General features: G+C 36.2%; 1 protein-coding gene across 1 annotated transcript in view; it reads left to right on the forward strand.

The window, feature by feature from the left end:
- MFN1 (mitofusin 1) overlaps nucleotides 1–26473 on the forward strand; it is a 43404-nt gene that overhangs the window by 4159 nt on the left and 12772 nt on the right. Inside the window, exons 4-10 of the mRNA XM_090274164.1 lie at nucleotides 1176–1311; nucleotides 2896–3058; nucleotides 5880–6004; nucleotides 8009–8117; nucleotides 9523–9630; nucleotides 12538–12691; nucleotides 12809–12876. Of these exons, the coding sequence (XP_090130290.1) occupies nucleotides 1176–1311; nucleotides 2896–3058; nucleotides 5880–6004; nucleotides 8009–8117; nucleotides 9523–9630; nucleotides 12538–12691; nucleotides 12809–12876 (863 nt within the window). The remainder of the gene's footprint in view (nucleotides 1–1175; nucleotides 1312–2895; nucleotides 3059–5879; nucleotides 6005–8008; nucleotides 8118–9522; nucleotides 9631–12537; nucleotides 12692–12808; nucleotides 12877–26473) is intronic.

Raw genomic sequence — 26473 nt, forward strand, 5'->3', positions numbered from 1 at the left:
CAATCCCTACACTGTTGTCCATGCCCACGAGTCCTTTTTATTTTGGAACAGTGACTTTGAATAGTATTTTATTCTAAAACAGTTGATAGGAAGTGAAGATGATGTTAAATGTATTATCTTCTGTGTAATGGAGCTAGTTGTAGATTATCATGCTAGGAGCTAGTGAATAGCAGCTTTAAAATCCAAATTCAATTTTACTGGTTTTAGAACCTCAAAAGAAAAAAATGTTATAAAAAAGAGACAAAGCAGTTGCACCAGGAAGAACATAAAAGAACAAGAATAAAATGAAAAACAAAGGTAAATGTAATTATACTTAAGCCAGTCTTAACTTTACACACCAAATTACACATTTTATTAATGTACTTGAAAAGTATGATGAGATATATAAAGCTTAAGTTGAATTAGAGAGTACTGGGTAAGCTGTATCATTATTTGTCCCTAATTAGGACCATTCAGATAGCCAAGTGAATCTCCATGTTTTTACCTGCAAAATGAGGTGGTAAAAATATAAATGTAAGCTTGTATAGTCCTAAAGAAAAAAACAAAATGAAAGGCTTCTCTGCTTCTCAAACCCAGGCTTTTCCAATTACCCTTATCCTTGGAGGAAGGGAGGTTGGGGCTAAGGTGGTATCTAATCTATGGTTCTCTTTCATGTGAAATGAGTTGTTTGTGTCATCCCTGTGGGTAACAGATGAGAAGTGATAAGGTAGCAATTTGGAGACCTCTTTGAACCATATCTTTGTTTCCTGAGTGTTCCCTTTCAAACTTTACTCTTAGCCTATAGATTCTTCTTCTCAGCTCAAGATTTGAAGGTCCAGTCAGGATGGGACAAGAATAGATGCGTAGTAGGTTCTAGTTCCTCTGTTCAGAAATACATTTTTGTCTTAGTTGGCTGCTCTGTATTTTTTGAGACCTAGATGAATAATAAATATACCCTTTTGACTGGGCCCCTGTAATTCCTAATGATTTTTAACATTCTTTTGGGCAGGATTCTTATGATTCATCATAAGGAGGCATTCATCTTTTACCAAATATTCAGATATAAGCATTTTTACTTTTCAAATGGCATGTTAATATAGAACAGAATCAAAGTACATGCATAGCTTAGGTATTTCATTGTATAATTAACTTATTCATTTGTATCACTTTTTATAATACCATCGCATTTTTTACAGCAACATACAGGAATTCAGAACTTGATCGAATAGCTACTGAGGATGATCTAGCAGAAATGCAGAGGTATAAAAACAAGCTTTCCATCATTGGTGAAGTGCTGTCTCGGAGACACATGAAAGTGGCCTTTTTTGGCAGGTAATCCTTTATTGTTTTTTCTCAAGGGTAGTTTCCAGAAATCAGCTTTTCCTGTCATAGCTTCAGCTTTGTTTCTGATGTTTCAGCAAGTGCTACCCTTCTCCCCACAACAGTTTCTGGCTTTGTTTACTGTTAAAGCTGTTAGCATGTAAGGGAATTCGTTCACTATAGGTCCCGGTATAAAATGCAGCTTTATGAAGGTCAATCATATTTTGTGTTTTTTAAGGCTGCTCATCTCTAAGAGTTGGCCATTTATAAGAATAGAAACACAGATAATGATATCCATAATTTGTGACTTACTTTTTTAAGCTTCTCTTGATTATCAGGTCTGTATTCCAAAAGGATTCTCAATCGCATGATTCCCAGAGAGAGAGTAGGAAGTGCCATTTCTTAATGTAACCAACTAGAGTGGTAAAATGATCTCTGTCACAGCTTCTGCATTCATTTAAGTATCATTTGTTAACAGCCTATGTACCATGTACTCTGTTAGGCACCAGGGAAGCAATGACAGATGACTAGATGTATACTTGATTACTAAGGTATCTTGGGCTGTGTATCAGTAGAGGCATTTATATACTCACTAAACCTCATAGGCCTTCTGAACTATTTCCCATGTCTAGAATTCTCTTTGCCTTGTTCTGTGTATATCAGGCTCCTTCTCTTTCTTCAGATCTCATCCTAAATGTACTACCTTAGAAACCTTCCTTTATCACTTTACTTAAAGTATCCCTTCTCGGTTATTCTCTACCAAAGCACCTTGTTTATGTCCTTTAAAACAGTTTTACAGGGCTCTGTTTTTGTTTGTTTTTATTGTCTGCGTCTCCCACTTAACCATATTCTCAGGGCTTTTAAGAGTCAAGGAGAGGGATTAAGAAGCATAATTGATTGGTACAAAATAGACAAGGGGAAGTTAAGAATAATAATGGAAAGGATGAAGCCAAAGAACTTATATGCACGACTCATGGACATGAACTAAGGGGGTTGGGATTGCTTTAGTGAAGGGGGGTACTGGGCGGAGGGGAGCAAAGGGGGGAAAAATTGGGACTACATAATCAGTAAATACATACTTAAAATATATACTTAAAAAGAAAGTCAAGGATGAGGTAGGTCTATTAAAGAGGCCCCACTTGAGATTAAGGTGGAGTAGGAGTGGGAAGGAAAAGGCCTCCTGGACAGTGATGCCTCAGTTGTCCTACTTGAGAAGGAGAAATGTGTGTTAGCTATGGGTATGAAAAAGGGCCATCCAAATTTAAGGACATGGAACATTAGGCTAAATCTTGTAATTGGTAGTGTCATAGAATTTGGGGCTGTGATTTCAAATTGCCACAAGAAGCAAGAAGGATAGAGAAGGCAAGGATAGCTTTATAGAAAAGGAAGGATTTGTTTTCCTTTACATTATCTTTCTGAAATGTACATTGCTAATATTCGTGTAAATCAAGTTGTCAACTCTTTCATGAAAAATGCCATCTAATGAAATTTTAAGAACATTTGAATTCTAGAAAAGTCAGTTTTAGACCCAATAAAGGAACAAAAGTTTTTACTGTTATCTTTTGTTTTTCATGATTTTGTATATTCATTCTTCAGGACAAGCAGTGGAAAGAGCTCTGTTATCAATGCGATGTTGTGGGATAAAGTCCTCCCTAGTGGGATTGGCCATACAACCAATTGCTTACTGAGTGTTGAAGGAACCGATGGAGATAAAGCCTATCTAATGACAGAAGGATCAGATGAAAAAAAAAGTGTGAAGGTATCAGATTTGACTTTAGCAACATAATGTATCTGAAACAATGCCCTCCTTCAAAAAAAAGTAAAATGTTAATGGAAGAATCATTAATATGTCTATTCATAGCTTTTTTGAAATCCTCACCTAAGAATGTTTATTGATTTTATTTTTTTTGAGAGTGAGAGAGAAAGAGAGAGGAAGGGTGAGAGAGAGAGGGAGAGTGAGAGAAAGAGGGAGGGTGAGAGAGAGGGTAAGAGAGAGAAACATCAGTGTGAAAGAGAAACTGATCAGTTGGCTTCGTGTGCAGCCCTGCTGCAGGTTGAACCCACAATCTGGGTATGTGCCCTGACCAGGGATCGAACCCACAACCTTTTGGTGTATGGAATGATGCTCCAACCAACTGAGCCACCCAGCCAAGGCTCTATTCATAGTTTATAAAGCCATCATTTATATTTTAAATTCTCTAAAATTCTTTTGCTTCAGAGTTAAATTACTAGGAGAAGAAATCCTGTCCTTAAAATATAAGTAAATTAGAGTTAAAACCTTATTAAGTTTCTAAAACAATGTTCCCGTAGAACTTGAAGTGTGTTGTTGCTATTTAATCTTAAATCTTGTCTTTTTAAATAAAATTTTTAAAAATTGGGCCCTTGGTATCTGTTCCTGATGCATTTGTGCCTTTAGAAACTTTTTCCTTACAATATTTAGTAAACATATTAATGAATAAATGTTACAGTTTTATCATATAAGAGCCAATGGTAATTCTCTACCTTTTGTAAATTTCTTGAGGGATTCAGTGCCTCTAGAGTCCTTCAGCAAAAGAAAAGGAAAGAAAAAAAAAATGGATGTAAGATACTGGCTGGAATGAGAGCTTTTTGTAAAGGCATTATTTCTTACCAAGATCACTTTCTCTTAAATCTTAACTTCTCTCCCACAAATGCAAAAGTTTCATGTTTGAAGACCCTTGCCATTTTAGTTTTTGCTGAATTCATAGGTCTTGTTCTTGTTTTGTGAGTTTGCTCTTTGACCAGTCAGGTAACTCAATCTGTATAATAACATTCAGATTAGTTATGTGGAATGAGATGAAGTTTATGAAAATATTTTAAAACTTTTAACTCATACAAATGAAGGGATCACTTATTTTGTAGTCAAGATTTTTAGCAAATTAGAATTCAGACTACCTGTGGCTTTTAATCCTCAAGTCAAGAGTGCTGTGATATTTTAAGGTAATCATTCATTTCTCCTGATACGTGCTCTCTATGTCCAGTCCTCTTCCTTCATGTTCTTTTACTCCTTTCCTTTACTCCAAAATTTAAACTTGTTTACCTCAAGTAGTAGTAGCCTGCTTTAAGTTGTAAATAGACTCTGAGTCCTGTGGTCATGCTCCAATAGTTTACTTAGTAAGAGAAATGCAGCCGTAATAGCTAAGACTTCATTGCACACTTGCTATGTACCAAGAACCATTCTAAATACTTCTCATAGCTCAGATCTCAACCACAGTTCTGTAAACAGATGCTTTTATTTTATTTTTATAGGTGAAGCATCAAGAATTTAGTATAAGTTTATAATTTTATTACAATTTATGAAAGCAATGAAAAAAAAACCTACCTGACATTGTTCCGGTAGAGATTCACTTCAACCCTGATCAGGACTATTGTGCCCATTTGAAAATAAATATTTCCCTTTAAAATTTGACATAGATCACAAATGAACCATAAGGTATACATGCTGATGCCATTCTCTGTTTAATGATGTCTCTTTTTTTTTCTTAAGTTTTTAGTCATGTTTATTGAAGCATAATTTATATCCAGTAAAATTCATCCCAAATTTAATCACAGTCAAACCTCGGTTCTTGAACATCTTAAATTGTCTTAACATGTTGCATACCGGGTAATTTAAATGCCTTTTAGAAATGACAAGAATTCTCGCCACCCATACACAGTATGTTAAGATATGTATAGAATAGCTAATCTAGTTATCGTGTCAAACTGCAGGCTGAGGCTGGTTGGTAGAAAAACTTTAAATACTGAAATGGAATTCCATGGAAATTCTCTGCGGAGTAGACATGTGTCTTAAAGATATTTGGCACCTCAAAACTCACTCCTGCTCTCACCGTGAAAGGAACAAAGAAAGCAAAAACCCCTATTTTGGAAATATCAACTATCACACGTTCAAATATACCTTATCTACTTGAAAAGCTCCTACTGCAATTCTGTCTTTCAAGCACCAGCCCTGAAGTTTGTCAGCATCTTCAGCGAGCTGGACTGAACCAAGTTGCACACCATGGCTGAAAGGGGATGATGTTTCTTCTATTCCCTGTTATTACTAAGCAGTACACATTCATTTTATCATGGTTAAAAAGTACAAAAGACAGAAAGAAAAACTCCAAGCAAAACTCACACACTTCTGAAACCAATGGAAATTCTTTGTGTTCCTCTGTATTTTTAAAACAGAATGGCTTTTTATCATGTGCTGTTATTTTCTGTGTTGCTTTTTTTCTCTTGATATATTATAAATTTCTTTTTCTACATACAATATCAATTTCAGGGGGTTGCATAGGATTCCATTGCCATAATTCCATTTTGGGAGGTGTTTAGAATGTTTACAGCTCTGATAATTTTTGCAAAATGGTATGAGTAAACTTTTATGAGTGCTACAGTAGTTAATTTTTTCTATTTGGTAATCTTAAAACTCTGGTTTCTCAAGATTGCTCAGATGGTTTTATTTCAAATTAAAATCCTGCTTTTTGTGCATATTTGCAGAAAATAAATGTGCCAAATCATAGTATTTTTAATTTTTATTGCAATTTATTACAAGTGTTTTGTTTTTTCTTTCCCTCCCACTATAGACAGTTAATCAACTGGCCCATGCCCTGCATATGGACAAAGACTTGAAAGCTGGCTCTCTCGTGCATGTGTTTTGGCCGAAGGCAAAATGTGCCCTCTTGAGAGATGACCTGGTTTTAGTAGACAGGTAAAATCACAAATGAGCTGTTTCCTTTTTGTAAAGGTGTATTTATTAGAATAATGCTGCTTGCTTTAGCATGTAGTATATAAAAATTTTGAATATTCAATTGCTGCTTTGCTCTCGTTTTCTAGATTACTAAGGAACAGGTAAGTTGTTGGTTTTTATATTTTAATGATATCATAAAGGTGCCAATTTATCAGTCTAATTCTATTACCAGAAGTTTCAAGGATAGCCATTCTTATTAGTTTCTCTTGTCTGACTTCATAGTTTGTGTGAGTGGCTGGGCCTTAGAAATTGTCTGATTCTAGGTAACTGTTGGGTAGGCTAAAAAGTCCATATGGTTTTTTCCATAAAAAAAAAGACATTTCTCATTTTGGATACTGTGAGTATGTTGGCTATCTTCTGCATGGTATAACATTGATTGTTCTCAATTAATGTCTCAATTTGATCACTATCAACTTCAACTGGTCTACCCGACCATGGAGCATCGTCTAGTGAGACATCTTCAAGCACAAAATTTCGCAAAGCATCAGTCAAAGCAACTTCTCCATACACTGCACAAATCTTTTCTTGCATTTCAGTTGTGTTTTTGCCTTTCTTGAAATAATGAAGCATAATATGCCAAAAATGTCCATTTTTTCCATCTTCAATATTAAAATGGCTGCACAAAATTCACCAATTTTAGTAAGTTCTTTTTTGGGGGTCCCTGGTTGGTGGCATGTGAGAGGCAACCACACATTGATGTTTCTCTTCCTCTCTTTCTTCATTCCTTCCACTCTCTAAAAATAATAAAGAAAATCTTTAAAAAACATTTTTTTAAATGCACTCTGATGTGACAGCTCTCACAATACAATCTTAACAAAATTATTTCAAATGAAGTTAAGGACAACTAAGTGCTACTAGAACCATCTTACGTAAAAAACCAAATGAACTTTTTGGCAAGCGCAATAGCTAGAGAATTCTAAATAGTTAATTTTTAAAATGTAGTGAATTTATTCTTGAGACCCAGTTTCCCAAAATAACTATGGGGACAGTTCATAGAGCTCTTCATTGTTCAAGAATTAATCAAGTACTCTTGGAATTTTTTTACAACTCTTCTCATTAATGTGTTCTTTAAGTCATCCTACTAAATTCGTACTTAATAAAATGGTAATTCATATCTGTTAAGCAATGTCATTAACCAAGAAAGGTAGGTAATGATTTAAATTTTTTTTCACGTATTCTTTTTTACTTCAGTTAAAATTTAAGTGTTCTGTGGAACCCATTTTGTTTTTGATGATGAGTGTTCCTTTTAATTGGAAGAGTAATTCAAGTAACAGAACTAGCTCAGATGAGTGAGAAGATGCTTGTGAAATAAACACATTTGGTTTAAATATAGTAATATTAGCTAATAATTTTGCTTTATTTCATAGCTAGAATCTATCCATGACACCAACTGTCAACTTGTCAATTTGATAGCTACACTATAATTTTTATAGTATAGATTGTGTATTAAACTTATATTTAGCAGAGGGTGTTCTATTTTTCATAATTTATGCTTATAAGCACTCAGGCTTTTCTGAGCTGTACTGGACATAACTGATAGCACCTTCATTTTTGATTACGCATTAGCCTAGTTGTTTTTTTAGTACTTATTTTTTAGCTTTCCATAGCATAAAGATTGAAGAGATTAAACTATCAACTTTGTTACTTGCTTTATTAAAAACCATATCGTTATTTGTCTTTGGTAATTTTTTATTTTAAAGTTTTTGTTGTCTGTTGGATAGGCTATGGGAGTTCCTTACCAGTGGAATAAATATGTAGAATTATATATAAAGCACAGGCTATCACCATTCCACAACTCTTTCTTATAGGTAAGACAGTAATGTAAATCTCTAGACTTCCTATTGATGACAGGTAAAAAGTCTATCCTTTACACTTTAAGCTATTTATAAGTTTTAAAAACTGTCTTTCTACACTCCGAAGTTCTTTTAAAGAAATGTAATATAATTTTTATTTTATTCCCATTAGTCCAGGTACAGATGTCACTACAGAGCTGGATAGCTGGATTGATAAGTTTTGCTTAGATGCTGATGTCTTCGTTTTGGTTGCCAACTCTGAATCAACATTAATGAACACGGTAGGATTTGATTATATTATTATGTTTGAGTGGTGGGAAATGAAATGGTGTCTGTTTTAATTCTGAAAAGTCAGGGAAATCTAAATCTTGGATTAGAAAGAACTTCTAATATCAAGGGTGAACAAAGGGTTTGTGTGTCCATGGGACCGGAAGGGTTGGTTCTGGTCTTGAGTGTTCCCAAGGTTTGAATAGCAATCTAGAGTTTCATGGCATTAGCTTCTACCGAATCTTTGAGTTCAGGGTGTGATACATGTGTGTTGTTGACATTCACTGTGGTATTTGCCAGTTTCAGAAGAAATGGGCACCAGAATTGTTAGGATATGACTAAGTCTCTTGAATAAACTATAACACCACCACCTCACCCCCACATCTGGCAGGCACGTCTTTTCTGTTTTTAGTTTAGTTAACCCTTTCCTAGCTTGAGTATACTCTAAACTACTGTCAGACTTGGAAGATTGTCCCAAATTTTCTAGAGCCAGATTCATTCCAAAAATAATTTCCAAATTTTTAGATAACCTAGTATCTAAAACTATACTACAATTTTTAAAAATTGTTGTACATCAAAAGCATACAAATGGCCAAATGCCATTATAACCTAGGTGTTACCAGTGAGACCTCTGTTTTGTTGCAGTGTTATTAGTGTTTGTATGACCAATGACCTGTTCTATATCAGGTAGACCAGGCTGCCATGACAACACTGACAGTTGTTTATAACCTGATGGTATAGAAAACAGATAAGTGTTTAAAATCTGCGTTAGACTAACTACTGTTGGGGTGTTGGATAAACACACTTTGATATGTTTTCTATCTTTGGTGCCTTTGTTTATGCTGGTCTTTGCCCATAATTCTACCCCCTATCAACTTTTCATCTTTTCAAATGCCCATCTTTATCACCACCTCCTTTATGGAGCTTTTTATAATTTCAACTAGATAATGTTGTCTTCCTCCTTTGAGTAGTCCCAGCACTTATAGTATTTTTGGCACATACCTTTCTCTGTTGCTTATTATGATTGTTGCACACAGATCTTACATTGTTATTATTTTACTTCATCTAATTTTTAAAAAAGATTTGAGGTGCTTTTTGAAAATTTAAACTGTCATATCCAGTAGTAACTTTTATGTCCTGCATACAGCAAAGCCAGATAAAATATTTGTTAAATTGAATTTCAAAAAAGACTTATGGCAGGAACTGGAGAATCTTCAATTTTCCTTTTTTTATATTTTGATTTTCTCATCTTTGAAAAGTTTGATGCTTATAGTGCTTTGGGATCCTTTATCAGTGGGTATTAATCACTGTTGTCTAAATGGTTCCAAATTTTAGATTAAAAGAAAGCCTCAATTATAAATAAGAGTATAAAAATAGCTCTTAGATGTGAACGTACTGTTGGCCATTTGATTTTTCTAGGAAAAACAGTTTTTTCACAAGGTAAATGAGCGACTTTCCAAGCCTAATATTTTCATTCTGAATAATCGTTGGGACGCCTCTGCATCGGAGCCAGAATCTATGGAGGATGTAAGTTTTTTTCCCTTTAATATTTGAAATATAGTCATGCACATTGTTATCTAAGAAAACTATATACCTATAGTATAGCACATCATAAGCAGTTATTCTTTCACAAGAGAAAAGAATATAATTATAGAAAATCTGAAGTCAGTAGCTGATACAGACAGAGGTTAAGCTACTTTGAGGGAAAATTGTGTTAAAAAGTACTACCTAATCATTTTAGATCTTGAAACTTCCTTTTGTTTGTTTTCTTTTAATTTTTTTATTGAAGTATAACATAATAGAAAAGTGTACAAATCGTAAATGTCCAGCTCAGTTAAATTTTACAAATTTAGCACAACTTTGTCAGGATCCATATAAAGAAGCAGAACATTTCTAGCACTCTAGGATCAACTCCCTTCCATTCTCTGTTCTTCCTCCCAATGATAATCACTTAGGACTTTTAACACCCTAGACTAATTTTTCCATTTCAGCTTTTCATGTAATAGAACCATATTGTATCTACATATTTGTGTCAGGTTTCTTTTGTTCAGCATTGTGATATGTAGTCATACTGTTGGGCATAGTTGAAGAGCGTTCTCCCTGCTGTATAGTATTTCATCCTGTGACTAACTACAATTGATTTATTCATTCTGCTAGTGATGGGCATATGGTAAATTACCTGTATCTAGTTATTATGGATAATAGTGCTGTGCATATTCTTTTTGTGTGTGTGTGTGTGTGTGTGTGTATTTTTTTTTAACACATAGATATTTATTTCTGTTGGGTATATACTAGTGGTTCTCAATATGAGAGGTTGGGCAGTTTTAATGCCCAAGAATATCTGGCCATGTCTGAAGACATTTTTATTGTCACAACTGGTTGAATGTGCTACTGGCCTCTAGTGGGTAGAGGCTAGAGATAATGATGAGCATCCTAAATCACAGAATAAACACCCCCAACCATCATTTACTTGACTCAAAATGCCAATAATGCAGAGATCAGTAATCCATGAGTATATATATAAGAGCAAAATTCCAAATTACAGGTTATGAATATGCTATTTTAGTAAACACAGCCCAAGAGTTTTCTAAAGTGCTTATACCACTTCATACTTCCCACCAGCTGATTGAGAGTTTCAGGTGATGTATATCCATCCTCTCCAACACTTGATATTTTAGTCATGCTGCTGGTTTTAGAAACTTTTTTTTTTTTTTTAAGAGAAAAAGACAGGGAGAAAGCAAGGGAGAGAAACATGAGGAAGGGAGAGAAACATCAATGTACAAGAGAAACATACGTTTATCGATTGCCTCTTGCATGCCTCAAAATGGGGTCCTGGCCTGCAACCCAGGCATGTGCCCCAACCAGGAATCAAATCAATAACCTTTCGGTTTGAAGGGTGACACCCAACCCACTGAGCCACACCAGCCAGGGCTAGAAACTTTTTAAAAAGAATAGAGCTCTGGCCTGGTGGGTCAGTGGGTTGAATGTCATCCCATACACCAAAAGGTTGTAGGTTTGATCCCTCCTTAGGACAAATACCTAGGTTGTGGGTTTAATCCCTGGTTGGGGCACACATAGGAGGCAACCAATCGATGTTTCTCTGTCACATTGATGTTTTTCTCTCCCTCTCCCTCCATACCTCTTCCTAAAAATCAATAAACATATCCTTGGGTGAGGGTTTTTAAAAAAAAGACCTCAAAAAGAATAACGTATCTTTAAAAAAGACCTTAAATAGAATAGAGTATCTGGCATTTGGTCTATAAATAATGTTTAATTTGCTTGACACTTTCTGATTTTAATAGTAGTATATGTTTATTGTAAATATCTATCTATCTATCTATCTATATCTATATATATATATATATATATATAACGGATAAAAAATTAAATTTACACTATTCCATCATGGCTCACATGTCAGATTATTTGCTTTCATTGTTCCTGCCATACCCAAAATTAGAATTTTGCTTAATATGAAGCTTTATGTCCTGGTATCATTAACTCTTATTGGATAATGACACTCTTTCGAATTGGGATCTCATTTAATCATCAGAGAATTAGGAAATATCACCCACAAATGTTTTTTCTCCATTCTTATGTAGCTTAATTTTATTAAGTATTGAATAGTTAATATTATATACTTAATTAAATACTTAATTTTATTAATATTAAAATAGAGGTTTCATTTCATAGCTAAAGGCTAGTACCAAACTCTTAACAAATTCTAACCCTTAGTCCTAACTTTAATAACCAAGTGCTAATCTTAAACCTAACATTGCAACTCTTTCCCTAGCTAAAACATTCTCCCCAACTTTAATTTCCAGTGTTACTAAGATGAGAAATATACTGCTTATATCCTGACTTCAAAATAAAAATTGCTTCATTGTATCAAATTTTTTTGACCCCTCCCCCACATCGTATCAAATTTATTGTAGCACTTATTTCCTGGTTTTTAATAGCTTCATTATGGAAAATTTGGAAAGTAAGAGCACAAGGAAGAAATAAAAATGCCACCCATTTTTGTAGGTGTTGGCCTGCATGCCACCTATTAAGTTACGTAAATACATATATGTACTCTTCATTTCTTTTTTGTTGTATAATCATGTACATTACATTCTTAATACAGAATTAGGAATATCTTCCCATGCCATTAAGTACTAATATTCGTCTACAATATGTTTTATAATGGTTGTGTAGTATTTGATGGTCCATCAGAATTTTAAATGTTCAAAGGACGAATTGTTACTTTAAGAGACAGAAGTTTCCTGTCAGCAAGTACCACACTTTATTTATTAGAATTACAATTAGGGTTTGTTAAGTATGTGGGAAATATTACTATGATATCACTAGAAATGGAGTTTAGGTCTGTAGCTGTAAGTTGAAATTATATCTGTTTAATTCTTACAATTCTTTTAATTCCCTGTTTTGCTCTAGGTGCGCAGACAGCACACAGAAAGATGCCTACATTTTTTGGTAGAGGAACTCAAAGTCGTGGGTCCTTTAGAAGCACGGAATCGTATTTTCTTTGTTTCTGCAAAGGAAGTTCTTAATGCTAGAATGCACAAAGCACAGGGAATGCCAGAAGGTGGTATGTGTTCATTATAGATATCCTTTTGAAGTACAAGTACAGATTATAAAAAGGCATGCCAGAAATCCTATCTTACTATATATACTAGGTTTTTAAATCTTCACCTAAATGTTACAGGTGGGGCACTTGCTGAAGGATTTCGGGCAAGATTACAAGAATTTCAGAATTTTGAACAAATCTTTGAGGTAGGAATTTTGTGAATGTATTGGTTAATATAAAACCCTGGTCTTGATCATAATCTATTTTCACTATTTATCTTTGTCAATAACCTTACTGTTATTTAGTAGAGTTACATAGCAAGTGAAATGAGGACACTTTGAAGAATGGAAGTCCCTGCAAAATGGATGATCTGTAAGAATTGAGAATTAAAGACTATAATTTCTTTCTTATTCTTTTTCCTTCTATCCACAAGAAGCTGCCTTCTAATATTCCTTGTGTAGTACATTGAGAGAAGTTCTCTATATTGAGTAATTTAGGGCAAGACTAACAGTTGCTGTTGGAATGGATAATAGAGCAAAGTGAAGATCATCTTTTCCTTTGTACCACGTATTTATAGAGATACAGAACATAATTGATGTCATTTGATGAAAGTTTATTGCATTTATAAACTGTGTTGTCACCTGTTAATTTTCCACATTTTATACCACATGTCCTGAACACATGAGTGAATACAAAAATAATTAAGATACAGGTCCTGTACTTTATTTATTTATTTTTTTTCCACCTGCCCCAGCTGGTCCTGTACTTTAGGAATCTGGTCGGAATTACTGAAGCGTGTGTATAGCTAATGTGTATGCATCTTGAAGGATACTGTACTTTATGTCTTGGTGTAGGTGTTTTATTCAGAGACATTAAAACTTATCCTACATTTGACTGAAAAGTTCTTTAGATGTTAAAAGACATCTAAACTCTTACTTAGCCCTGTTTAATCTAGCTTTGCTTAGATTGCATATCCTTACCCATGAATGAACATAGACTTTAGAACTGAAAAAACTTCCCATCTGTAATTATTCTTCCTTATAAGCAGTAACTGCCGTAATAGTAAGGACATAAATCTTGAATGTATTAAGAAGAATTAAATGTTTTCTCACTGTCCTCCATCTTTAATTTGGTGAGAGGCAGAAAGACTAGTTAGGTAGACGAAGGAAAAGTGTTTAAGAAAGAAAACTCACTACCAGCTATCTTGGTAGGATCTCTCTAATTGTTCAGAGACCCCCTGGGGTATCAGCAGATGTCCTGTCAAGCTAGGCTATAGCATAAATGAAGTCTCTGTTATTGAAAGATTGTTGTCTGTTTATTTTCTTTCTCTTTTGCTTTCACAAGAGATTTAATGCTCTCCTTACTCTTATCAGTTATTTTATCCATGGGGTAAATATTGGGGAGAGTCTCTAATGTTCTATTACTCTTATCTTTCCTTATTTGTTGACCTTTTCTTCCTTTCTTCCCATCTCTTCCCTTTTTCTCCTTGTTTGTCATTGGTTTCTCCTACCAAATCATATACTATTCTGTTATACACGTATACCTCTTTTATACTGGTTTTTGGTACAGTTTTGCTACCACAAAATAGTTCTTTGAAGAGGTGGGGATGAGAAAAATAAAAGATGTACTATGGAGCACTGGTTCCCAAACCTGGCTGAACCACATGAGGTGCTTTAGAGATCTGCAGATTCCTGACCTATTCCAGAGTCTGATCCAGTGGAGCTAGGATGGACCTAGGAATCTGTATATAGTCAAAGCTTTTGAACTGATTGCAGTAATCAGGCAGACTTAGGAACTATTCTTTTTTTTTTTTTTTTTTTTTTTTTTAATTTTTGGTTTTTCAATTACAGTTGTCCCATTTTTTCCCCCATTGCTTCCCCCCGAACCCACCCCTTCTCCCACAATCATATCCCTCCCTGTTGTCCACGTCCACGAGTCATTTATACATGTTCCTTGACTAAACCCCTCCCTTATTTATCCCCCTTCTCCCCCCCCCCCCATTGACTGCTGTTCTGCTCTTTGTTCTATTTAGTTCTTTTGTTTGTGTTGTTCTTTAGTTTCCTGTATTAGGTGATATCATATGGTATTTTTCTTTCTTTGCCTGGCTTATTTCACTAAGCATAATTCTCTAGTTTCTCCATGTTGTTGCAAATGGCAGGAGTTCCTTCTTTCTCTCCGCTACATAGTATTCCATTGTGTAAATGTACCACTGTTTTTTGATCCACTCATCTACAGATGGGCACTTAGGTTGTTTCCAGCACTTAGCTATTGTAAACAGTGCTGCAATGAACATAGGGGTGCATAAGTTCTTTTGAATTGGTGTTTCAAGATTCTTCGGGTATAATCCTAGTAGTGGAATCACTGGTTCAAAAGGCAGTTCCATTTTTAATCTTTTGAGGTAATTCCATACTGTTTTCCATAGTGGCTGCACCAGTCTGCATTCCCACCAACAGTGCAGTAGGGTTCCCGTTTCTCCACATCCTCGCCAGCACTTGTTGCTTGTTGATTTGTTGATGATGGCCATTCTGACTGGTGTAAAATGGTATCTCATTGTGGTTTTTATTTGCATCTCCCTAATGGCTAATGATGTTGAGCATTTTTTCATGTGTCTATGGACCTTCTGTATGTCCTCTTCGGAGAAGTGTTTGTTCAGGTCCTTTGCCCATTTTTTAATTGGGTTGTTTGTTTTCTTGATGTTGAGTCGTATTAGCTCTTTATATATTTTGGATATCAGTCCCCTGTCTGTGATGTCATTGGCAAATATGTTTTCCCATATGGTTGGTTCCCTTTTCATCTTGCTGATGTTTTCTTTTGCTGAGCAGAAACTCTTTAGTTTGATGTAATCCCATTTGTTTATTTTTTCCTTTATTTCTCTTGCTTTAGGAGATGTATCCGTGAAGAGATTGTTACGTGAGATATCTGATATTTTCTTGCCTATGTTTTCCTCTAGGACTTTTATGGTGTCATGGCATACATTTAAGTCTTTGATCCATCTTGAGTTTATTCTTGTGTGTGGTGTAAGTTGGTGATCTAGTTTCATTTTTTTGCAAGTCCCTATCCAGTTCTCCCAGCACCATTTGTTAAAGAGGCCCTTCTCACTCCATTTTATGTTCCTTCCTCCTTTATCAAATATTAGTTGACCACAGAGGCCTGGGTTTATTTCTGGAGTCTCTATTCTGTTCCACTGATCTATATGTCCGTTCTTATGCCAGTACCAGACTGTTTTGATCACAGTGGCTTTGTAGTATTGTTTGATATCTGGTGTTGTGATTCCTCCTGCTGTGTTCTTCTGTCTCAAGATTGCTTTTGCTATTCAGGCTCTTTTTTGGTTCCATATGAATTTATGGAGTATTTGTTCTAGGTCTGTGAAATATGTCATTGGTATTTTAATAGGGATTGCATTGAATCTGTAAATTGCTTTGGGTAGTATGGCCATTTTGATGATGTTGATTCTTCCCATCCAAGAACATGTTATTTGTTTCCATTTATTTGTGTCTTCCTTAATTTCTTTCTTCAATGTTATGTAATTTTCAGAGTACAGGTCTTTTATCTCTTTGGTTAAGTTTACTCCTAGGTACTTTATTTTTCTTGTTGCTATAGTAAATGGTATTTTCTTTTTTGTCTCTGTCTCTGACATTTTATTGTTGGTGTACAGAAATGCCTTAGATTTCTGTATGTTTATTTTGTACCCTGCTATTTTGCCAAATTCACTTATTATATCGAGTAGTCTTTTAGTGGAGTTTATAGGATTTTCTAGGTATACTATCATGTCATCTGCATATAATGATAGTTTTACTTCTTCTTTCCCAATTTGGATGCCTTTTATTTCTTTTTCTTGTCTGATTGCTGTGGCTAGGACTTCCAACACTATGTTGAAAAGGAGTGGAGAGAGTGGACAACCTTGTCTAGTTCCTGAGTTCAGGGGGAATGCTTTTAGTTTTTGTCCATTGAGTATGATGTTGGCCTCAGGCTTCTCATATATAGCCTTGATTATGTTAAGGTATGCTCCCTCTATTCCCATTTTGCTGAGTGTTTTCATCATAAATGGGTGTTGTACTTTATCAAATGCTTTTTCTGCATCTATTGATGTGATCATGTGATTTTTGTCTTTCATTTTGTTTAGGTGATGTATTATATTTATTGATTTGCGAATATTAAACCATCCTTGCATCCCTGGGATGATCGTGATGTATGATCTTTTTGATGTATTGCTGGATCCTGTTTGCCAATATTTTATTGAGGATTTTGGCATCTATGTTTATTAGTGATATTGGCCTGTAGTTTTCTTTCTTTGTTGTGTCTTGACCTGGTTTTGGGATTAGGATAATACTGGCTTCATAGAAAGAGTTTGGGATTTTCCCCTCTTCTTGGATTTTTCGGAATAGTTTGAGGAGGATAGGAGTTAGTTCTTCCCTAAATGTTTTGTAGAATTTGCCTGTGAAGCCATCCGGTCCAGGGCTTTTGTGTGCAGGTACATTTTGGATTAATGTTTCAATTTCCTTCTTTGTTATTGGTCTGTTGAGACTTTCCACTTCTTCTTGATTCAGTTTTGGAAGGTCGTATGTTTCTAGAAATTTGTCCATTTGTTCTAGATTGTCAAATTTCTTGCCATACAGTTGTCTGTAGTAATTTCTAACTATCATTTGTATTTCTGTGGTATCAGTCGTGATTTCTCCTCTTTCATTTCTGATTTTGTTTATTTGGGTCTTCTCTCTTTTTTTCTTGATTAGACTGGCTAGAGGCTTGTTGATTTTATTTTTTCAAAGAACCAGCTCCTAGTTTTGTTGACCTTTTCGATTGTTTGTTTAGTCTCTATGTCATTTAGTTCTGCTCTGAGCTTGATGATTTCCTTCCTTCTACTTGCCCTAGGTTTTGTTTGTTGTTGTTGTTCTAGTTCTTGTAGCTTTATGGTTAGGTTTTTTATTTGAGATTCTATCCTTTTCAGATATGCCTGTATTGCTATGAACTTCCCTCTCAGGACTGCTTTTGCTGTGTCCCACAGGTTTTGGGCTGTTGTGTGCTCATCATCATTAGTTTCTAGAAATTTCTTGATTTCTTCTTTGATGTTATTGTTAACCCATTCATTATTTAATAGCATGTTATTCATTCTCCATGAGTTTGGGTGTCTTTGATTTTTTTCTCTGAGGTTGATTTTTAGTTTCAAAGCATTGTGGTCTGAAAAGATGCTTGATATGATTTCAATTTTCTTGAATTTATTGAGGCTTGTTTTGTGTCCTATCATGTGGTCTATCTTTGAAAATGTCCCATGTGCATTTGAAAAGAATGTATATTTTGCTTCTTTGGGGTGGAAAGTTCTATATATATATCAGTTAAGTCCATGTGGTTTAGTGTGTTGTTCATTGCCTGTATATCCTTGGTGTTTCTTTGCTTTGATGATCTGTCTATTGTTGATAATGGAGTGTTGAAGTCCCCTACTATGAGTGTGTTGTTGTTGATATCCTTCTTGTGGTCTTCTAGTATTTGCTTTATGTATTTGGGTGCTCCTATGTTGGGTGCATATATGTTTTTCAACGTTATATCTTCTTGATGGATTGTTCCTTTAAGTATTATGAAATGTCCTTCTTTGACTCTTTTTATTCCCCTTGCTTTGAAATCCGTTTTATCTGATATGAGGACTGCTACCCCGACTTTTTTTTCTGGTCCATTTGCTTGGAATATTTTTTTATATCCCTTAACTTTCAGTTTGTGTAAATCTTTTGTTTTGAGGTGTGTTTCTTGTAGACAGCAAATATGAGGGTCCTGTTTTCTTATCCATTCCGTTACCCTATGTCTTTTAATGGGAGCATTTAATCCATTTACATTTAAGGTTATTATTGACATGTATTTATTCATTTCCCTTTGTACCTCTGTTCCTCTCCTCTTTTTTTTTTTTTTTTCTTTTTTTTCTTAGAACTCTCCCTTTAGCATCTCTTGCAATGCTGGTTTGGTGGAGATGTATTCTTTTAGTTTTCCTTTGAGAAACTCCTTATTTCACCTTCTATTTTGAATGAGAGCCTTGCTGGGTAGAGTATTCTTGGTTGTAGGCCTTTGTTTTTCATTGCTTGAAATATTTTTGACTATTCCCTTCTGGCTTGTAATGTTTCTGTTGAGAAATCAGTTGATAGCCTTATTGGAGCTCCCTTGTATGTTATTTGCTGTTTTTCTCTTGCTGCTTTTAGGATTCTCTCTTTGTCTTGGAATGTTGCCATTTTAATTATGATGTGCCTTGGAGTGGGTTTTTGGGGGTTCCTCTTCATTGGAACTCTCTCTGCTTCCTGAACTTGTATAACTTTTTCTCTCATCAGGTTCGGAAAATTTTCTGTCACTATTTCTCCTATCAGTTTTTCAATTCCATGTTCCTTTTCTTCTCCCTCTCTAATTCCGATGATCCTGATATTATTTCTTCTCATGCTATCCTGTAATTCCCTTACATCTTCTTCATATTTTTTCAATCTTTTTTCATTTTGCTGTATTGTCTGGGAGTTTTTCTCTACATTATCTTCTAACTCACTAATCCGATCCTCTGCTTTGTTTAGTCTGCTTTTGACTGATTCTACTGTGTTTTTCAGTTCAGAGATTGAATTCTTCAATTCTTCCTGGTTCTTGTTAACAGTTTCTATGTCTTTTTTTATGCTGATGTAGTTCTCTGCAAGTTCCCTGTAATTTTCTTGGAGCTGCTGGTAACTTCCTTGGAGTTTGTCATAGTTGTTTTTAAGGATGTCGAGTATATTGAGCTTCTTTACCACCATTGTTTTGAATTCCATGTCTGACATTTGGGCTATGTCTATTTCATCTATCTCTCTTTCTGAGGATTCCTCTTTTCATTGAGGGGTTATTTTTGCGTCTTACCATGTTGGATTCTTCTTGTTTGTTTTTATTTATTAATTAATTTGCTTTTTGGGGGGGGGATGGTCTGCTTCGACTTCCCTCCTTTGTGGTGTGAGATTCTTTATGGGAGATCTGGGGGTTTCAGTGGTCCAGTCTCTTTGATATCCTGAGCCTGATGTTCTTGGGTTACCCTTTATGTCGTTTGTTTATGCTGTCTGGTTATATTTCAGATGTTCTTTGGTAGGATCTTCCTTCTGGCTGGTTGATTGAGAGTCACTCTATCCACTTTGTCTTGAGTTCTTTTGTGGAGATGTCAGTTCAGCCTTGGTGTGTCATCTTCTTTTCCTGCGTTCCCCAGCTGGTCTAGTGTGGCAGTTCAGAGGTTCTTGTTCCTTGCAGCAATGTTGTGCGCCCGCGGTGACCGGCACGGCACGCTCCAGAACTGTTCTTTTTAATGCTTGTGGGAGAAAATTGGCAGTTTATTTTTTATTGTAAAAGTTTGTTTGGAAATTAAAAATTGTATATGGAAAAAAACCACTTAATGAGCAAGAGCTCATAAGTAAACTCATGGATAATGTCAGGATTTAGATTTTTTAAAAGTATATTTTATTGATTATGTTGTTATAGTAGTCCCGATTATCTTTCCATTTGCTCCCCTCCTCCAAGTACCCCCCTTCCGTCCAGCAATCCCACCCCACTTAGTTTATGTCCATCGGTCGTGCATATAATAAGTTCTTTGGCTTCACCCTTTCCTATACTATTCTTAACATCCCCCTGTCTGTTTTGTACCAGCCAATTATGCTTCTTAATCCCTCCACCATTTCCCCATTTCTCCCCCTTCCCCCTCTCAACTGATAACCCTACAAACGATCCCCACAGCTATGATTCTGTCCCTGTTCTGGTTGTTTGCTTAGTTTGTTTTTGTTTTTATTTGTTTGGGTTCTGTTGTTGATCATTGTGTTTGTTGTCATTTTATTTTTATTCTTTTGTCACTTTAATGTTCTTAGTTTTGATCCTCTTTTACTTAAATGAGTCCCTTTAACATTTCATGTAATAATGGCTTGGTGATGATGAACTCCTTTAGTTGTACCTTGTCTGGGAAGCACTTGATCTGCCCTTCCGTTCTAAATGATAGCTTTGCTGGATAGAGTAATCTTGGTTGTAGGTGCTTGCTTTTCATCACTTTGAGTACTTCTCACCAGTCCCTTCTTGCCTATAAAGTTTCTTTTGAGAAATCAGCTGATAGTCTTATAGGCACCCCTTTGTAGGTAACTGCATTTCTCTTGCTGCTTTTGAGATTCTCTCTTTATCTTGAACCTTTGGCATTTTATATGGTATCTTGGTGTGGTCCTCTTTGGGTCTAGCTTGTTTGGGACTCTCTGCTTCCTGGACTTGTGTATCTATTTCCTTCACCAAATCTGGGAAATTTTCCTTCATTATTTTTTCACATTAGCTTTCAATTTCTTGCTCTTCCTCTTCTCCTTTTGGTACCCCTGTGATTTGGATGTTGGCACGTTTAAAGTTGTCCCAGAGGTTCCTAAGCCTCTCCTCCTTTTTTTCAATTCTTGTTTCCTCATCCTGTACTGGTTGACTGTTTATTTCTTCCTCATGTTCCACATCATTTATTTGAACCTGGGCCTCCTTCCCTTCACCATTGGTTTTGTGTGGATTTTACTTCGTTTCACTTAGCATAGCCTTCACTTCCTCCCTTATGCATTAGCCGTACTTAAGCATATCTGTCAAACCTGTGAACATTTTTATCACCATTGTTTTGAACTCTACGTCTGTTAGGTTGACTATCCTCGTTGCTTAGTTCTAACACTAGAACCTTGATCTGTTCCTCTAATGGACCATACTTCTCTGTTTCATCATCTTGACAGGCTCCTGTGTTTGTTTGCCTCTTTGTCTTAGGTAGACCCGTCACACCTGTTATGCTGTAAGGGGCACGGCCTTGAGTATTTGTCAGTATGAGTGACCTGTTTCACCACATTGTGGCACTGTGTGTGGCAGAGGGGTCTGAGAGGAAACAATGCCACTTGTTCATCACTCGCCCCTTTCCAGGTACTTCTCCCTCTTTCATATGGGACTGGCACCTCTCTAGCTGTTGCTCTGACCATCGTTCCCAGAGTGGGTGGGTCTGCACACGATCCAGGACCACGGGGGCCCTTTAAATAAGTGGACTCTGCTAAGAGATGGGCAGTTTCTTCCTCCGCCCCAACCCCTGCTGGTTTGCACAGTCAGAAGCAATGAGGCTTTACTTTCCCCAGCACTGGGACCGTGAGCTGTGTGGTCTGATCTGATGCTGGGAGCGCTCCCCTGGTGTCTGTCCTGACTTTAAAATATGTAACTGCTTTCCACTGGTCTGCCGCTGCCACCACCACACCACATCCTCTCTGCCCCGGCTCCGACACTCTTACCTGTCTGGATGAGTATTTCTTCTTTATATCTTTGTTTGTTGTACTTTTGTGCAGCTCAATTTTCTGGAACTTCTGGTTGTCTCTAGTTTTGAGGTAGTTGTATTCCTTAGTTGTGAAGGGAGACGCAGCATGTCTGTCTAGTCCTCCATCCTGGCCGGAAATCTCTAAGATTTAGAATTTGAAACATTTGTTTACTTGAAAATATTATAGATCTAAAATGAGAATCATGTAGGAATTATTTGAATTTATTTAAAGAAATAATAAGATGGGCCAAACATTTTGTCTGGGTGTCCAAACATTTTAAGTCGCATTATTTTTTACTTTTTATTCTTTTTTCTTTTTTTTTGAAGAAGGAAACTTTAGTGCAAACAGTTCGATGCTAATATAGCCTGGCTGTGAACACGGCACTGCTATGGGACAGCTCAATAGTGCTACAGTGCAGCCATGAAGACAGCACAGCCGTGAGGCTGCCCAGGCCCACCTGGCCCTGGGGCCAGGACCCTCTTTAGCTAGAGAGTTACACAGTGGTCCACACTAGTCTGCACTGGTCTGCTCCCAGAAATGTCTTCGGTGTTTCAGCTCCAGCTGGAGAAATACAGTCTTAAGTCTTCAGTGGAAAGTATGTTCTGCTGTTTGTTTGTTTTTAGGAAAAAATTTTAGGGCCATGAATTTGTGAACGTAGCTTTGGACATACTCCATGCATTTTATAATTCAATTTAGGCTTTATTGTTTTATTTTAATTACAGTTTTTGGAATATCCTATTTAGTATAGGAGTTAAAATTCAGATGTTTTGATTCTTTTTATCCAGCTTTTGTGTTTATTAATTTCTTGGTTTCTTTTTGCATTGTGATTACAGAATATGGCCTTTCTACACATATTGTCATTGTTTTTAGAAAACTTTCTTTGTAGTCTTAATGACTTTTGTGAAAATAAAAACTGAAATTTGTTATTTTTATCAGTCTGATTTTTGCCATGAACTTCTTTGAGATTCATTTGGTTCAAAGGAATTAAATATTAATGAACAAACAGTACCAAGTTAAACAAGGCTTGGAAATTAAATCAAGTAAAATCAATCAAGAAAATCAACATTAATTCTATTAATGTGTTTTCTTTCTGTTTTCTACCTGTATTTAGACAGGTGTGTATTCTAAAGGCCATTGAGAAATCTAAATCGCTCTGTTCAGTTCTTTGGTCATTAACTTTTTAATAATTTTGGTTGGATGATGGAAAAAGATACAAAGTAACTCTTCTCTAAAATGTCAGTGAATTTGTTGTAAGAGACATTCCTGGGACAGCTGGTAAAATTTGAAAATGGACTCTATGTTTGGTTAATAGTATTATTTCAGTGATAATAAATGTTCTAAATACAATAATTTTTTCATGAATCTATATGTTTAGTAGTAAGGTGTGGTGGCTCCAATGAACTGTCAAATTATTTGGCAGGAATAGGAGTGTGTGTGTGTGTAGATGCACACACAGCAACAATATATATACACACATATATATGTCGTCGGCAGCCGTCCGTCTCGAGAGACGATGGTGTAGCTTCTTAAGAGTCTATCTGCACCGCTGAGAATGGCTGTGCAGTCCGACTCGGGAGTGACACGGTATCTGTCTCCTCCCGTGTTGAATTGACATCTTGCGATGACGCTGGAGTGTCCTCTCCAGTGAAGCTGAAGCTACAGAGCCTGGGCAGGGTGATATGGAGGGTCTGCTGTTGCCCATGCAGCAGACCCCCCCCTCTCTTCGCAGCTGAAGGGTCCAAGGGAAAGACGGAGTCAATACAGCTTGGCTTCAGGTGCGCCGCAGGAGTTGCCGGTGTTGACTACAACGTCAAACCGCCTTAGGGACTCCGGCTCCGGATTTTCTGTCGGGGTTTACTCCCTTAGCCTTTCCCCTGAAGAGGTATGCCGCAAGGCAGCGAAGGTTTTTTGGAGTCAGAGTTTTCCTTCTCTGATGTGCCCTGACTGGAAGATCGAACCAGCGACACTTAGCTCGCAGGCTGACGCTCAATCCACTGAGCCAAACCAGCCAGGGTAATATATATGTAGTAATATGAATATATATAGATATAACTGCGTATATCTGTATGGAGGGACAGAGAAAGAGGGTAAATGAAGCTGAATGATATATTTACTTGAAAGGCATATTGTTCTTTCTATCACTTTCTTATTATTTAAAAATAGTATTTCAAAATAATAAGCTGAGAGTAGTGAATAGTCGTCGTCGTCGTCGGCAGCCGTCCGTCTCGAGAGACGATGGTGTAGCTTCTTAAGTGTCTATCTGCACCGCCGAGAATGGCTGTGCAGTCCGACTCGGGAGTGACACGGCATCTGTCTCCTCCCGTGTTGAATCGACATCTTGCGATGACGCTGGAGTGTCCTCTCCAGTGGAGCTGAAGCTACAGAGCCTGGGCAGGGTGATATGGAGGGTCTGCTGTTGCCCATGCAGCAGACCCCCCCTCTCTTCGCAGCTGAAGGGTCCAAGGGAAAGACGGAGTCAATACAGCTTGGCTTCAGGTGCGCCGCAGGAGTTGCCGGTGTTGACTACAACGTCAAACCGCCTTAGGGACTCCGGCTCCGGATTTTCTGTCGGGGTTTACTCCCTTAGCCTTTCCCCAGAAGAGGTATGCCGCAAGGCAGCGGAGGTTTTTTGGAGTCAGAGTTTTCCTTCTCTGATGTGCCCTGACTGGAAGATCGAACCAGCGACACCTAGCTCGCAGGCCGACGCTCAATCCACTGAGCTAAACCAGCCAGGGCTGTAGTGAATAGTATGTTATTGAGTATTTGGGGTCTGTTATCAAGGGGTCTTGACAAGTTCATTTTATGTTTTAAGTACATATAAATATTAATAATTACTGGTGTAGCTATGTAAGATTGCTTACCAGCTGGCTTCTTTAGATATTATTAGAAAATCAGAAAACTATCTTAATTGAGATACGATTATTGTTTTGGTTCTAAATCTTTAACGTTATAAAACAGCCTAAAGGATACCCTGACAAGATGGAATTTAAGTTGGTTTGATGTAGTATTTTAAACTTCTTGGAAAATTGGTTTCTGATAAATATATTCCCCATGGAGATCCAAAAGCATTAATCTTATTACGGGTTCTAAGAAATAATTCAGTAAAGCAGAGTGTTTCTTTTGCAGGGTCACTCTTGATATTTTTCTGATCAGTGGGAACACCATTTTGAGATGCTTTTTAATTGAAGAAGATTGCCTATTCTTTATACTTATTCATCATTGTATATTTTGAATCAAGGAGTCACTTTTATATTGCCTAATAACTTTTGGAGATATTTTCTTTCCTGTCTAGTCTAGCTCTAATACTGTGCTATAATCTACACATTGAAGTCTTCATTGCTGATATCTAGATCTGCTTCATCGAGGAACATAAAATTTTTTTAACTTTCTTTTTCTTTTAAAAATATTTTAATGCTTCTATAGTTTATGTGGAACTTAACTTGGCAGTTTATGAGACACAGTATTTAAAGTAAAGCGTAAGTTTTGTTTGTTAAAAAAAAATAAGCAGTTTACACTTTAAATGTAACTTCAATATTGCCATTTTAGAGACCTAAAATCTAAGCATAAGTTATAAATAGTACACTGAATGAATATGTAACATACTGATTTCAAGATAATATACAGGTTGGGGCAAAAGTAGGTTTTCAGTTGTTCATATAGAAAATAATACAATAATTAACAAATAATAATACAAGAATAAGCTATTTCATTCACCCACAACTGTAAACCTACATTTGCTCCACCCTGTGTGTACGACTAGAGTATTAAGTAAATACCCTTTAAAGCCTGAAAGCTATTTACTTTAGCGAAGGAAAGTAATATCTTCAGAAAGTAATGACCACAATGTTGTACTAGTTATATGTAAGGGGTACCCCCCAAAAACGTGATTATCTTCTAGAGGGCACACCCCTTGTAGTACAGGCTTCCTCAGCTAGATGAGCATTCTAGGAGCCTATCTGTATCAGTCTACCAGCTGGCGTTGTTATGAGAGGCTAAGTTTGGCTTCAGTGAATTTTTAAATGAAGACTCTTTTATGTGTTTGCCCATTTCGTGATGGCTGATTTATGAGCACACCTGCCCACACTGAGCTGAGTGTTCAGCAGTTTTTGACCAAAAAGCAGCATGACCCCTGTGCTCCATCCTCCCTGATCTTACCCCAAGTGACATATTTTTGTTTCCCTGGGTAAAAAAAGTTCTCAAAGGGAAATGTTTTGCTAATGTGGAATTGACGAAATAAAAAAACTGCAGAAACACTAAAAGGCATCAAAATTGACAATTTCAAAAACTTCTGAGCCATGGAAAAAACTTATCTATAGGTGTATTGTAGCAAATGGAGATTACTTTAAAGGTGACTGATGTTTAAACATGTAAGAATAAATGCACATTTTTAATAAATATATTCTATTTTGGGGGTGTCCCCCCTCATATAATTACTACAAAAAGTATACTATATATATATAACTAGTACAAAAATATGAACTCAAAGAAATATTGAAGTTGGGGTATAGCCCTAATTTTTAATAATTCATCATAG

This window comes from Furipterus horrens, unplaced genomic scaffold (genome assembly GCF_987537825.1).
Source record: "Furipterus horrens unplaced genomic scaffold, mFurHor1.1.pri manual_scaffold_1, whole genome shotgun sequence".
In the NCBI taxonomy this organism is placed as follows: domain Eukaryota; kingdom Metazoa; phylum Chordata; class Mammalia; order Chiroptera; family Furipteridae; genus Furipterus; species Furipterus horrens.